The 16,111-nt window shown below is 43.3% G+C and overlaps 1 protein-coding gene across 3 annotated transcripts in view; it reads left to right on the forward strand.

Annotated features, from left to right (window-relative positions):
• Positions 1 to 16,111, forward strand: part of LOC121281733 (solute carrier family 26 member 9-like) — a 107,043-nt gene that overhangs the window by 55,089 nt on the left and 35,843 nt on the right. For all 3 annotated transcript variants that reach the window (XM_041194646.1, XM_041194647.1, XM_041194645.1), the window contains exons 9-13: positions 2,813 to 2,960; positions 4,953 to 5,066; positions 8,803 to 8,880; positions 14,332 to 14,427; positions 15,667 to 15,773. In XM_041194646.1, coding sequence (XP_041050580.1) covers positions 2,813 to 2,960; positions 4,953 to 5,066; positions 8,803 to 8,880; positions 14,332 to 14,427; positions 15,667 to 15,773 — 543 coding nt within the window. The remainder of the gene's footprint in view (positions 1 to 2,812; positions 2,961 to 4,952; positions 5,067 to 8,802; positions 8,881 to 14,331; positions 14,428 to 15,666; positions 15,774 to 16,111) is intronic.

Genomic DNA, 16,111 nt, shown 5'->3' on the forward strand with positions numbered 1-16,111 from the left:
GCTTGCTTCAGATTTGCAGAATCTGCAGTTTTTTGCTTTTGTGCGAGTGTGTGTGGTATGACCTGCATGTTTATATTAAGAATTTCCACCCACAAGAATTAAAATATGCTCTTTGGCTCTGCAATCGGATTTGAATCAATAACAGCAGTTGGAAATAAATCCAAAACCGCCACCCATCAAGCATTGTCATCACGCTAGTGAATTTTCTGGGAGAACCCAGAAGGCTGTTAAAAAAATAACTCTGTCCTTCACCACTTGGAAATCTTTGCATCAAGATACAAACCTGATCAGCTTCTGGATAAAAATCGAAGGAGGTGATGAAAATCTCTGCACTCTGCTGCTCTATAGGTCCCACAAGCCAAAAATGAGTTTTAGGAGTCTCAATCCAGCTCTTAGTGATCAGCAGAAGTCCCCCCCAATTCTGTATTAACTGGTAATGATTCAGAATCATTTTCAGTGAGAGTGCAGGATGATCGAAATAGGAAATGTACTAAATCCTTGTCAGTGCAGCAATTCTTCTGTGATTTGGGGAGGTGGTGGCATAGTGGTATTGTCACTGAGCTAGTGTTTGCAGAGACCCAGGGTAATACCCCTGGGACCTGGGCTCAAATCCCACCACAGCAGATAATGAAATTTGAATTCAATGAAAATCTGGAGTTAAAAGTCTGACGATGACTGTGAAACTGTTGCCAATTGTTGTAAAAATGTATCTGGTTCACTAATGCCCTGGAGGGGGAAAAAATCTGCCATCCTTACCTGGTGTGGTCTATGAGTCACTCCAGGCCCACAGCCTGGAGTGGTTCACTCTTAAATGGCCTCCGAACAAGGGCAATTTTGGGATGGGCAATAATTGCTGGCCTAGCCAGTGATGCTTACATACCATGAATGAATAAAAAATAATTAATTCACTGGGTGATAAATCTATTAACTCTGTGTCTAGCTTGTCCTGTGTGGGATAGTATAATGGGGCCTGATTTTTACCCTGTGTAAGCAACTAGTTTTGCATGAGTTAAAATCGGGCCCAATACATGCTCGAAGTGAGATCTGTTTTGTTCACGCCCTCTGACATCCCTCACTTTGATGTCTCCAAAACCCACCTGAAAATATCACATTTTTAAGGAAGCTGGATTTTATCAAGAATTATTCCATTCAAAAGGGAAGTGTAAAGTGAGAGCTTGCAATACTACAAGGGCTAATTTTACGGTTATATCCTTCCAACACAAACTTTACCTAGTGGGCGTATGTTTTGGGAATTCAGGTAAGAACTCCCTGTGACTTTCAATCCATAGACTGGAAATCAGTGCAAGAACATTCCCAAAACCACGATGTGCTTTCACAGTGTTGATACCAGGATCATGATAGGTGGAACCTGTGCATCCATTGTTGCCAAAATAGCCCGAGTGGGTGACACATCTTATAAAGATCTCCCAGTCTAAACAAAGCTGAAGGAAATGTTTATAACATATAGTTTCAGTTTATGCATCTAAGCCAATTTGGCCAAAAAGTAGGGTAAATTGTTCTACATTATGTTTTAGTCATAATTTGGAATAAGCCAGTCCATTAGTCCTGGTGTGTAGTCTCTGATGTCTCTTCTTGGGGAACTGACCTGAATCTGAACTCTAACTGATAATGAAGAGGTTTCACCAGTTCTGCTGGCTGGAATAGGAATGATGCATTCCATCTCAAAAGGAACCTGCCACACATGATGGCAAGCTTGAGGCAGAGGGGAGCACACCCTGTCTAATTAAGAGAGTACTATGACTGGCGCATCTGCCCAGGTTGCCTTGTGCCTGGCACTACCCACATGGCAGTAATGGCAGCCCTGGCAAGTTCTGTTGTGCAGACCGTCTCCTCTCCAAGTTGGTAGAGGGGAGCACAGTCCCATTTATTCTTTAGTTCAGAAGTAAAAAGTGGGATATAAGACAATCAAGTTACAGGAGCAGTGGCACAGTGGTAATGTCACTAGACGAGTCCCAGACTATTGCTCTGGAGACACCAGTTCAAATCCCAGTAGGTCACCTGATGGTCTTTAAGCTCAATTAATTAATCTCAAATTTTTTTCAAAAAGCTAGTTTCAATAATTGTGACCTTGAAGTTACTTTATTGTTGTAAAAGCTCATCTGCTTCAGGAAGGAAATCTGCTGCCCTGATGTGGTCTGGCCTACATGTGTCTCCGGACACACGACAACTTTTAACTGCCCTGTGAAATGGCCTAGCAAACCACTCAGCTGTATCAAACAGTTTGTACTGTGAACAAAAACAGAATTACCTGGAAAAACTCAGGAGGTCTGGCAGCATCGGCGGAGAAGAAAAGAGTTGACGTTTCGAGTCCTCATGACCCTTCGACAGGACTCGAAACGTCAACTCTTTTCTTCTCCGCCGATGCTGCCAGACCTCCTGAGTTTTTCCAGGTAATTCTGTTTTTGTTTTGGATTTCCAGCATCCGCAGTTTTTTTGTTTTTATCATTAGTTTGTACTGTGAGTTTATCTACACGACATGGATTGCGCTGATTCAAGAAGGTGGCTCACCATCAGCTTCTCAAGGGCAAGGGATGGGCAACAAAAGCTGGCCTTCCCAGCAATGCTTACATCCCATGAAAGGCTAAAAAAAACAGTTAGAGGAAAGAAGTTTTGAGACAATGTTCAGGTTTCCATGTTGCCACCCACGGGAGAAAGCCGTTTCACTTTTCCTGTGTCAGACAAGCTCAGGTTTCAGTAGCCTTAGTTAACTTGGGATTTGTCCAACTGATGGAGTGTCTTCCATCTACTGCTAGCAGTAAGTAAATATTGGCACTTTTCTTTTGTCTCAAAGGTTGCCTCCCCCAGATGCTCCTCGGGTCAATCTGTGGGGTGAAATGATTGGACCTGCTATCTCACTTGCTATTGTTGGATACGTCATTAACTTAGCTGTGGGGAGGACAATCTCTGCCAGGCATGGCTATGATGTGAATGCAAACCAGGTACAAAGTCTTATATAAGTATATGATGAATTAGCTATTACTGTCCTTTTCAAAATTGGCTACATTATTCAAAATCACAACATTGCTATTGTGAACTCTTTTATTTCAGACTCCTGTTACTGAAGCTATTGCCCCAGCATCAATCCATTAAAATGGACACCTATCTTTTATAAAATGAACCACTTTGTTGCTGTGGACTTTGTAATGATAGGGTCAGAGTGCACAGTATGGCGTTAATGCCAAGCGCTTTATATCCTGGGTGACCTTAAATAACTTGTAGAGCAACCAACACACAGCCCTAATTATCTCAATAATTCAGCTAACTGAGCCAAACTTATCTCTCCACATGAAGTTTGTAAATTGACTGCTGGAGTTAGAAAAATGCACTTTGCAAAAAAAAAAACCATTAACAGCAGTTTTCCTGTCCTAATGCCATTTTCCCCTTATAATCCCTTGGCCAAACCTGTCTCTCAGACTTTTCATCAATCCTCTTGTCCTTTATGCCTCCATCTTGACAGTATTGTTATGAAAGGAAGCTTCACCCTTTTCCCTTGGCTCTCTTCTCCAACTATAACCTAGACGAAGTTGTGAAGGAATCTTCATCTATTGCTTTATCCTGATTAAGGATTATAGCTGAAACTATGGACAGAATTTTCAGCTCCCACGAAGGTCAGGAGTAAAGACAGACAGGACCCAAAAACTGGCGTGCCATTTTCCCAAAACTTTTCCCGGCGCTGGCCATTCTGGGGGAAGTGGGAAGGGGCCCAGCAAGGCTGCCCATTCCCACGAAGAAGGCAGCCAATTAGTCCGATGAAGAGCCTTGTTACTGGTAGGCAAAAGAGGCCAACTGGGATTTTCCAGCTGGCTTCCAGTTTCCCGACACGACGGGAGGTGGGGGTTGGGGGGGGTGGGGTGGGGTAGGTGGGGGGTGTGTGTGTGTTGCGGGGGGCAGGAGATGGGCACAGAGCAAAAGGCCAGGGCAAGGCGGAGGAGGTCAAAGGTGTAGGCAAGCCTACAGGCCATCCTTGCATGCCTGGGTGAAAAGGTCACCTGTAGAGCACGCCCCACCACCTCCACAGTGATGGCCTAGCTGTTTTTTTCTGCTTTTTAATGTAATGTTTGAAAAGATTGCTGACAGAGCACCTCCATGTTGAGGTACCCTTACAGCTATTTACCCTTTACTGCAACCTGCTGCTCCTCCCAAGCTGGAAAGCCTCTGATTGGCCCTCCAGCCCCATTTTGTAATCTCACCAATTCTGTTGAATCCTCCATGCTCTGGACCCCAATAACAGGTGTGGTGCTAACAGCATCTCTTCCATAAAAAGTAGTGTGAGAAACTCTTCCCACTGGGAGGAAGGCAGTGGATAGAATTTTTGCACAATTTTGACAGAGTATTGCCGAAAAAAAGAGACATGTATCAAAGTTTTTCATCTTGCACTATTCAGGACAGACGTAAGAGTGCCAAACTACAGAGTCAACTTGCCAACCACCATGCAGTATAAATATTTGCTCCCTTTGAAATGTGGTATTCTTGCATCTGTCCTGATGAGTGCAAGGCGTAAAGCTTTGACAGCATGTCTCTTTTTTCAGCAACATTCAAGTCTGTACCATCAATTGGGACAGAGGGCATTGGAATTCAAGCTTGAATCCAGATATGTCAAGTTTAGCTCCATTTGGTAGGGAATCTCGGTGAATGCTCTGTCTGCCATTGGCAGAAACAAGGAATTTGGCCATCAGCTATAACTTGAATGAGAAACAGAGATTCAATTCTAGTTTCATAGTCAGACCCACAAACAAAGGGACTTGAACAACCTCCACCTGAAAATGAAATCTGATGTTTCAGCAGCTGTCAGCAGTTTTGAGACACTCCCTGAGCACAGCAGTAACTGTACCACTACCTACGTATTCCCATCAGTTACACAACCTTTCAGGATTCCTATCCTCCCAATTCTTCCTTGTTGCATAATAATTTCTGCTTCTTCTATATTCCAGGAAATGTTGGCACTGGGCTGTGGTAACTTCTTTGGATCGTTTTTCAACATCCATGTTATCTGTTGTGCGTTGTCAGTGACTTTGGCTGTGGAAGGAGCTGGTGGAAGCTCACAGGTAAATCAACAAATTTCCCTGCCACTTTGCTACTGAAGCTATGGATCCTAATGGGCAAGGCAAAGGCTTAAAGTCCTCTGAGGGCATCACTTCAGTTTAACTAATGAAAATCACGCAGCTTAGCAGCATTGCTAAGTCCCTGTTGCTTATCCATTTATCCTACTGCTTGATGGGGCATGATGTGGTCAGGTGGAATACCATAGTCATTTGTATTGCTCATTATGTTATGCACAAGGGCCTTAGGGTATCTGTTCCCCATCCACTGTGGACTCAAATGTATGCTTAGGAGTTGTCTAATAGCTAACTAGTAACTGCCTTCCTGAGAAAATCCTCCCAGAGACACAGTGTAGCTTTAGACCTTCCAAAGGAACATCCAACATGGTTTTTATTGACAGACAAGTTCAAGAAAAATGTCGAGAACAACAGCAGGAGCTCTTCATTGCACTCATCAACCTGACCAAAGCATTTGACTCAGTAAATAGTGAGGTTCTATGATAGTGTCCCAGAGATTTGGATGTCCAAGAAACTTCACCACAATCAAATAACTGCTTCATGATGCTATGACTACAACAGTTATTAGTGGGACATCTGAAACAGGCACCTTTGAACTCTGGATTACGTTCAAGAAAGGCTGTGGGATAGCACTCATACTATTTCCAATCCACCAGGTGGTGGCTATGCACTATATTAAAGATCAACTGTCCTCTCATGTGAGTATTAAATACCATTTAAATGAAAAGTCCCTTATCCTCAGTCATGTCATTGCCAAAACTAAACTACCCACCAAAGATAAACATGATCTACTGTTTGCAGGTGACTGCAGTGTTGGTACCCACTCTGCACCAAGTTTGCAAGCCACTCTCAATCTCTTCAATTTTGCATACCATACAAGAAACTCGGCCTGTCCTTGAATGTTGCCAAAACAAAACTCATATATCAACCCGCACCTGGGCAGCCAAATATTCTACTTCCCATATATGTTATAAACCCCTGAACCTGAGTCCTGATCCTCGAATCCAGGGACAGTCAACCATGACCCTCTTGAGAGAGCGGGAGGGGGGGTGGTGGTCGGGGAGTAGTGACTGCTGCAGTCAAGCTGGACTGAACTGGTTCCAGGACAAAACATTTAGTGATAAAAATTCAGAACCAAGAATGTGACATAGGAACAGGAGTAGGTCATTCAGTCTGATGCACCATTCCTTTAGACCATGGGTGATCTGCAGCTCAACTGCATTTCCTGTCTTTGATTCACAACCTTTGATTGATTCTTTACCGACCAAAAGCCTATTGATTTCAGCCTTGAAAATTTCAATTGACCCAGAATCCATCCAGTAACAGACTTGACAGTCCGGTCCTTGAGCTAAGCAATTCCATTGTATTTCCATGCACTGAGAATGATTGGTAAGCAACTGGGCTCATTAATGGGGCCTGGAAGATTAGGCCTGTCATTGAGATGAAATTCTTCCCATTCAAGCTCCATGTAACTATGTAAAGTGCTGCCCTAATGGGTAGGATAAATGTGAGTGGGTAAGCAGCAGCTACTTATCAATACCTGGTAAACTGTGTGATTGTTGTTAGTTAAATGGTAGCAGTGTCCTTATTTATGCTTAGAAACTTTTAATCCCATGTTTTGCCAATTTACATCTAAACTCTTCCGACTTCTGGGGTGTGTCCCTGAATGGAGTGAGTGCATACTGTATGTCAGATAATCTGCAATAGAAATGGGAACAGTAGTTTAGTATTCAGATCACTAGATTAGTAGTCTGGAAAATCTTCCAGAGAAATAAGTATAAATCCCACCATGGAAGCTGGGGAATTTATATTCAATTAATTGGGAATAAACGCTAAGCTCAGTAATGGTGATTATGAAGTTACCAGATTGTTTTTAAAAACCCACCTGGTTCATTAATGTCCTTCAGAGAAGTAAATCTGCTGCCCTTGCCTGGTCTGGCCTACATATGACTCCAGACTCACAGTGATGTTGATTTCTAACTGCCTTTTGAAATGGGTCAGCAAGCCACTCGGTTTTAACAGAATAAGATCTCCCTCCCTAACAGCACTGTGGATGTACTGACACTATATGGACTGCAGCTGGTCAAGAAGGCGCCTCACCACCACCTTCCCAAGGGCAGTTAGGGATGGGCAGTAAAATGGTAGCCTTGCCAGCAATGCCCATATTCCATGAATGAATAATAATAAAAGCTTTACCAGCCTGAATTTCTCATTATCTTAACTCTTAAACAAGGTTTCCATCCCTTTGACTAAAAAAAAAGTTTGTCAGTTTAATCAGTACTTATGAGGTTTTTTTAGTGTGAAGTCAGGTACTATTGAGATTGGTTTAGTGGCTGGAGAGAATTGTCTAAAATCCTCTTCAATCACATTTTCAAGACTTGGAACACAAATTCAGTTTCTTTACAAATTCAAGTTGGCTGTCATCCATCCGGCAAACACTCACGTGGAGGGCAAGCAGGGGTTTACCACACCTGATTCTCAGCACTCCCAATGTTCCCTGGAACTCCCAACGAATCTTGGAAAATCAAGGTCCCCTGGATTAGGTATTGACGACCAATGTGCCCAATTCTCCAAACCAGGTGCCCGTCATGCAAAGTTCTGTGGCACAAGTCAAACTTTTCCAGCGGTTTCCCAGTATACTTTGGGCAGGAATCTTTGGGAATGGCTCCAGATCCTTTGGGTCCTGACCTGATGTCCAAGACGCCTGTAGGACCAGGTGGGGCTAGAGCTTCCTTGCACTCCTGCAGTAGCATGAGCCTAAGGAGCTCAGTGCTGGAAGTGAGGACTCCCAAAGTTATGAGTTTCCACGCTCTGGCCCACAGCCAGGACTGGTTTAGTGTTAACAGAAACCGTGCTCACCAAGCGCTGTTCAGCTGGAGATCAGGGCCTGGGCCCAGGAGGATCAGGGTAGTACAATTCAAATGACGACTTACTCCTCAATAAAGGGAGTCACGGTGTGGGGAGTGGGATGGAGGAAAGTTGTTACCTTATTGAGGGGAACCATTCCCCTTCCTCCCACCAGATTGGAAAGATTCGCCTGGCATATTCATACGCAGCACTTACCCAGGGGACTCTGCATATGTGCAGCCAACCCACCAAAAGCTTGCTTACTCCTCCATCCCCCACTCTGCAGGATGTCGCGTTCAGAGATCTTTAGGTACCTCTTGGGACTTACAGCAGCACTGCCCCCCGTCCCCAACACCGCTCCCCAAACCCTTCCACTCATTGATGGATTTCAGGGCCTCTAATCTTTTGGCTCTTTTTGCATTTAGACTGAAATCTCCACCCACACTTCTCTGTCACTATTTCTCATGAATAGCAGAATGCTTACTGGTTACACAGTGGCCCATTTATTCGATGCATTGACTATGATCTAAATGAGGTTAAATATTATTCTCGTATTTAGTGCACTGGCAGGAACACACAATTTCCCTCTTGGTGGATTCCTGGAGCTCAGGTATATCAGAATTAGCTGAGCAGCCAATCAAGCCAATGTCGAACTTGACGAATGCAGATGCCTGTCAATAGAGGCCTTCTGCTATAGCTAAGGTCATTTGCTCACTGGCTGGTCTTTTTGATGTCTGCTACTATCTAGAACAACCCACTGATGTAGAAATTTATTGTAGTTGTCACTTTCACTGAAATTGCAAAACAACTATTTATCTTTGGCTGCAAGCCTTCAAAATGCACCTCGTGATATGATGTGTCATCTTTTTTTTTCCAGTTTGCAAGTCTGTTCGTAGTCATTGTGGTGTTTGTGGTGCTAATGGCTCTGGGAACGTACCTAGAGCCACTTCCGAAGGTAAGAGCCTTTTCACATAATGACACATACAGTAAGAAAGAAAGCATTTGCATTTCTATAATGTCTTTCATGCGCATAGGACATCCCAAAGTGCTTCACTGCAAATTAATTGCTTTTGAAGTGTAGGTCATGGTTGTAACGTAGGAAAATGTGGCAGCCAATTTGTACACAACCGAGGTGCCACAAACAGCAGTGTGACAAATAACAGGTAATCTGTTTTTACTGCCCTTGTTGGGGGATAATTTATGACCAACACACTGGGAAAGGGTCTGCTACTCCTCTTCAAATAGAGCCACGAGACCCTTTACGGCCACCCAAGGTAGAGGCATCAACTTAGCGCCTCATTCAAAGGATGGCGCTCCTGGCCAATTGTTATGATCCTAGCCGATGTTACTACCGGACAGATGAAATCCCAGAGTGGAACCTGGTTTGATAGACCCTAGCTATTTTTTTGTTTAGAAGCATGGAGGGTGGCTATTGGACAGAATCACAGGAGTCAGCTGATGAACTTTTTAACAAAAAGAGTAAAACATTTATTAAACAAGAAAAGATGAACTATATTACACCGCTCCTTCACCTCAACCATACCTTTATAGATATATATACAAATTTGTAAAGATATCACAGGTTACAAAAATCTGTCTTATACTCTAATGTTCACAGTAAGTATGCAGTCCGTGTAAATTAATAGGTGAACATGGTCGGACACACTACACTCCAAAACCAAATTTCAATGGATTTCTCATCAACCACCCCAGACACTTGTCACACCGTGAGCAACCCAGTCTCACTGAAACCCTGTCTTTCTCACTAGAGTTTCCAATCTCAACGTTCCAAGAGCTCACCCTGGAATTCTCTTCCAAGCGATGCTTTCACTCGGACGTCTCCAACAAGGATCCACCTCCAGGGTTTCGACCTCTCTTCCCAAGGTTCCTTTAGCCTGGATCTCGATGTGCATTCAAGCTGCAACTTCCACATACAATCCCAGATATTTGGCCATGCCAAACAGAACCACACTGCTCCAAAGGCGCATAGTAAGGAGCCACCAACCTTCGGCTGTCTCCTCAGATCTTCTGGCTTCTCGCAGGCCCACCTCATTCCAAGTCTGTTCCCTGCAGCTCTGTCTCTAATTCAGAGCCTTTCCCTCTGCTCCTTAGTTTCAATTCCACTGAACAGGAACTGTTTCCTGTTGTGCATTCCATAGACATGACCCCTGTCACTGGGGTAATACCAGCTGAGGCAGGGTGAGGCTCTTACATGGTCATTAATTGGCCAGTTAATGGCCTCAGTAGATGGCGAGGTGGGAAGGTTGACCATGGACCTCCTCTCCCAGAATTAAGTTCTGGCGGAGGTGGGATGGTGGTGGAATTCTGGCTGGCCACCATCCCACCTAAGTAGATGCCCTTCCCACCTCCAAGTTGGTCACCAGCGAAAGCACATGATTCTGCTCTAGGCGTGAACAGAATACTGAAAGGCCTGGATAGAGTGGACGTGGGGAAGATGTTTCCATTTGTAGGAGAGACTAGGACCCGAGGGCACAGCCTCAGAGTAAAGGGAAGACCTTTTAGAACAGAGATGAGGAGAAACTTCTTTAGCCAGAGAGTGGTGAATCTATGGAATTCATTGCCACAGAAGGCTGTGGAGGCCAGGTCACTGAGTGTAGTTAAGACTGAGATAGATAGGTTCTTGATTGTTAGGGGGATCAAAGGTTACGGGGAGAAGGCGGGAGAATGGGACTGAGAAACTTATCACCCATGATTGAATGGCGGAGCAGATTCAATGGGCTGAATGGCATAATTTCTGCTCCTATGTCTTATGGTCTTATGTTATCACAAAAAGCTTTTTTAAAATGTATACAGTCACAAGCTTCCAGCTTGCTTTCAGTTTCTCTTTCTCTGTAACCCAGAGGCTTGACTAACAGCCTAGAGCACAGAGAACAATAGACACACATACTCAAACACCTGATCATTGAACACAACATCTTCTCCCCCTTGTAAAACTAAAAGACCTATTTAAAATTAAACCACCCTAAATAACAAACATATGTACATTGAGTCATATCCTCAAGTTCAAAGTGTCCATTTTCTCTAAGCGCAGAAATAATCTTTAGGATATGCAGGTCGCTGATGATGGCTTCGTGATCTAGGAATTTGAGGCTGTGATTCTGGGTGATCACCTTGATGAGGCAGGTGATCAATAGTGCAGTCGAACATCGGGTAAAGGAAATATATCCTTACAATCGCTTTCCTCAAAATATCCCAGCCTGCTCTCTATCAAGTGCCTCTCATTCCCCTTTGTGTTACCATCCAACAGGTGAGTATTGGTATGGAGTAACTGCCTTTTCTGCTTTGGTAGAGATGATGTGAGCATGTGGCCTCGATTTGACCATTTGATGTGAACCCGATTTCCAACTTCAAGTCATGGTTTCCTTGGCGCGTGTTCATTTGTTTGAAGTACGTTTAGTTTTACTTTGCTGCTTTGCAATTTCTTTTGCTTTTGCTCTGACATTCTCGTCGGTCAGTGATGGTGGCTTAAGAATGGTCAGCGGCATGTGAAAGTTATGACCTATCAAAAGTTCAGCTGATGTCCTTCCTTTCAGAGAGTGTGGTTTGAATCAATATGCGCAAAGTAGGATATGAAGGGTTTGTTCAACACTTTTCCCTCTGACATACCAGCTCTCAAACTGTCCTATATCACCCTGTTGAGTCGTTTGATGCCACCATTCTATTGTGGGTGGTATCGCGATGCCAGATGGTGATGAATTCCATAGCTTGCTAGGAACTCCGCGAATTAACTGGAAACAAATATTGTCTACTGCGATAGTTTCAGGGAAACCCCATTTTGTAAACAACTTGCCTGAAACATCAATGACCAAAGTGGTGGTTATGGGATTTGTTGTAGTCATTTCCATTAATTTGCTACGTAGATCATGAACAAGCAATACATTGATTACTGGGGGCTGCTGGCACTTCTCCAAAAATATCTAATTGGAGTTATTGCCATGGTTTTGTTGACAATGGGGTAGAGGTGTGGGACACAGTTAACAGATTTTCCACGCAGTGTACAAGCTACACAATTTCTAATGATTTCTTTTATACAGCAATCTATTGTTACACAGGGATCGTTGTTTCACCTTAATATCACCTGGATATCCTTCATGGGCAAGAAGCACTACAAATTACTGTAGTGCTTTCAGGACAGTACTCGAGAAGAACAGATAAGCATTAGTAGGCTACTAGGTTGCGTAAACCTGGGAGGTACTCAACCTCAAAGTTGGACAAATGAAGATGATCTGACAATCTGTAGGTGTGTAGAGGTCAAAGGCCTGATCCTGATGTACCTAACAATGTAGTCAGCATTTGGTGGTCGGTCCAAAGAGTGAACTTTCTACCATAGAGATACATGTGCCAATGTTCACAAGTGTAGATGCAGGGTAGAGCCTTTGCATTCAGTTTTTGACAACAGACATGACACGTACTCAATTGGTTGTTCGGTTCCTTCAGTGTACCGTGAGAGTACAGCTCCAATCGCATATCCTAACTCTCCTGTTGGGAAATACTTTTCCATATGCAGATTGAAGTGCACAAGGACTGCTGGAGATGCTATCTTCACCTTTAACGTGTCAAATGCTGCTTGCTAAGTGATTGTCCTAGTCCATTGTGCATCTTAATGAGGTAGAGGTCGAAGCGGCTCAGCGATTCCTGCGTACTTAGGAACGAATTTGTGATGAAAGTTGATAGTATCGAGGAACGATGGCAAATCTTTCACACTGGACAGGATCAGAAACACATGGCTTTGATATTGTCATGTGCAGGATTTGTCATGCGACAAAATAAAACATGATCAGCTGTTATTAGCAGTGCTCACGTGACTCGCACAACAGAATTTGATGCTCACCAAGGACAAATGCACATTAATGGCATCCGATTGACTTTCTAGGGCACAGAGTTACAGCAGGTAGATTTACTTGAAAGTCAACGTGCATTTGTCCTTGTTGAGCATCAAGTTCTGTTGAGTGAGCACCGCTGATAACCACTGATCATGTTTTGTTTTGTCACTTTCATCGAGTAGATGAAACCTCATTGACTAGATTCAGTGTCCCTCCAACGTCAGACAAGGCCGAAGAAATGATCTTCTGGAAGACACTAGGTGCTGAACTTGGTCCCATTGGGCATTCTGTGATGCTGAAACACACCTTCATCAGTAACAAAAGCTGTAGGATATTTGCTCCGATAGTGGGATCTGCAGAGAGCTCTGTCACATTTTGAGCTTCATGAAATCTGTGGAGTCGTGAAATGATGTTTAATAGTTCTTGCATCATAGGAAGTGAGTACTTGTCTGAATTGATAGCTTTGTTGACTGCCTTCTGGTTGACACATAGCCTAAGTTCGCTATTTTTGCGTTGTTCAATGACTAGGTTCGATATCCAATAGGATGAGTTGATTTGCTCAATGATACCATTTGCTTCAAGTCATTTCAGCTCCTGTAACAATTCAGCACAAATCGCAAACAGCAACTGGCTCAAATTTTGCAAAACTGGCGGAATTAAAATGTTGACGGGAGGAGCATGACCTTATAACCTTAAAATCTCCCCAAATCTGGTCATTAAGGAAGGATACTGCTGTGCGTTAGTCAGTATCATCAATCACTATAGTGTGTGCTCCGGTGGGATCTTCAACTTTGAAGCCAAACTCATCGAACAGGTTTACTCCCCATAAAGTTCCTGCCTTTTGCTATGTGGAACATGAACTTGCCTAAAATGACAGTTTTGTAGCGCACTGGAACTGGTGATTGTTCCAAAAAAACTGGAATAATCGAGTCACCATAAGCTTGAAGAGTGTTTGTTGCAGAAGCCAGAGAAAGTTGAGATAAACAATGATGGTAGAGTTTGTCGCACAATGCCTTTTGGACCAACAGTGATGAGGAGTGCCATTGAGATGCTCGCAATCTCGACTGATCATTCCGTAGAATGATCTGATGCTTTGTGGCCTGTGATGCGATACACGCTGTATTTCACTCTTGGGAATAGATTCCTCCACATGTCGAACTGATGAAGTTGTATTCCTCAATGGCCTTCACACCTTTGTGTGATTCATTTTTGATCGTGAGTTACAATTTTTCCCTCAGGAGGGACATGGTGTGGTCAATCGATGCGAATCTCCATAATTTGGGCACATTTTTGAGGAATCTGACTGTCAGGCATCCACAGCTGGATGAACTAGATGGACCAAATAGGCTCTCTCTTGCCTAGTTATGGGATTTAAAGTGGGTCAAAGTGTAATACCAGGGAGCTGGGAACTAAAAGAGTTAAAATATTTTAAATAGACGGTGATAGCAAACAAAAGATAAGGTTTTACTGTGACCTTTTGATGCAACATAATCCTTCCCTTTTTCTTTAAAGCAGCGTTTGATATCATTTAAATACATGAATGTGCTTTGTTTTGAATCTAGGCTGTGCTGGGAGCACTGATAGCAGTGAACCTGAAAAACACTTTGCTGCAGATCACAGACCCCTATTTCCTGTGGAAGAAAAGCAAACTGGACTGTGTAAGTGGGGTTCCTTATAATAAAGTGTCAGATATGCAAATAATGGGTTAACTGTGGTGTGCCAAGACGTGTACAAGTGTACACTTGATCATGCATCTTCTAGCACCTCTGCCCTAACATGCTGTTTTTAGGGACATGCATTTTTCAAACCGTAAAAACTGAGTTACTCAAAGGTCTCATGAAATCTGTTAGAATTAGAGGGTCCACTTGCTTAGTGCACTGACATTATGGAGCTGACTAATTCATTCCACAACCCAGGTTTGATTCCTGGTCTACACCAAGTTACATGATTATCATAACGACAACACCACCATTTATATAGCGCATTTAACATAGTAAAATGTCCCAAGGTGTTTCACAGGAATGTCACCATACAAAATTTGACACTGAATCAACTAGGGAGCTATTAGGGCAAATAGCCAAGAACATGGCCGATTTTTCACTTACAGATAGCCAAAAGCTTGGTCAAAGAGGTATGTTATTAGGAGCACCTTAAAGGAATGGAGAGCAAGAGAGGTAGAGACATTTAGGGAGCGAATTCCAGAATTTACATACAGCTGAAGGCACATCCATCAGTGGTGGAGCTAATAAAATCGGGGCTGCACAAGAAGCCAGAATTGGAGGAGCACAAAGTTCTCAGGCTGGTAGAGGGTACAGATATGTGGAAGCAAAAAATCAGCCATGTTCTTGATTGCTACACAGTGTCTCTTGCTGGAAAGTGGGCAGATTGTGGGTACTGGGTAAGGGCACAATCATCCTGAACCCTGGTGCCTTCCAGAGTTGAATAGCTTGCCAGCGCTGGCTGCCTAGGCTCATGAATGAAAAATGGGCACGTAGGAGAGATGCACAAAAGCAGCTAGTGCCCTCGGAACTGCGTTCTAAGCATGAATCTGCAATTTCCAGAGAGAAAACTGGAAGTCAAAATTAGACAGTAGTACAGAAGAACAGTGAGGGGGAGGTGAATAGTTGTGGTAAAAGAACTGCGGTAGGGAAAAGAGTTGGCAAAACTAGGAAAACCACATGAAAGTGCCAGAGATATGAATCTGCAGCAGAAATTACAAATGGTTTGCTTGGATCAACCTCATTGGTTTCCAAGTTCTTTATTTTGAAAGTGCTGTTGAGCAATAGCTCTTGACAAACCCCACTCTGAGTATTTACATATGAAATATTAGTGTTGTTTCTGTGGTGAACGGCTGCTCCTTTCATGTATAAGTCACACGTCCTTTCTTTACTCCTCAGTGTGTGTGGATAGTGAGTTTCCTATCAGCATTTCTGCTTGGCTTGCCCTATGGAGTGGCTGTTGGAGTTGGATTCTCGGCACTGGTTGTTGTGTTTCAAACACAATTGTAAGTATGCTGATAATCCTTATCGGTTCTTAACACTCACATTATGTAATCCGAAGAAAACACTAAAGCCTGGATCTCATAATTAAGGTCACAGACATTTGAAGTGAGTGCAACAGAACAAGGAAAAATAAGAGAGGTGCAATTCCAGTGAACATAGAGCGTTGCTGTATAAATTGGCCATTGTACTCCTTTTTATCACTTTGATCAAGAACCTTACTTTTTGGGTAGTCAAGTGATTCCCACCATGTTTGCCATTCTTCTTTAGAAATGGCTGTTGGAAACATCTAGTTTTATTCCTTGGTCACTAGCCATAGTCTACGAGGGACCATAGGCATGTC

The sequence above is a fragment of the Carcharodon carcharias genome, chromosome 9 (assembly GCF_017639515.1).
Source record: "Carcharodon carcharias isolate sCarCar2 chromosome 9, sCarCar2.pri, whole genome shotgun sequence".
Classification (NCBI taxonomy): domain Eukaryota; kingdom Metazoa; phylum Chordata; class Chondrichthyes; order Lamniformes; family Lamnidae; genus Carcharodon; species Carcharodon carcharias.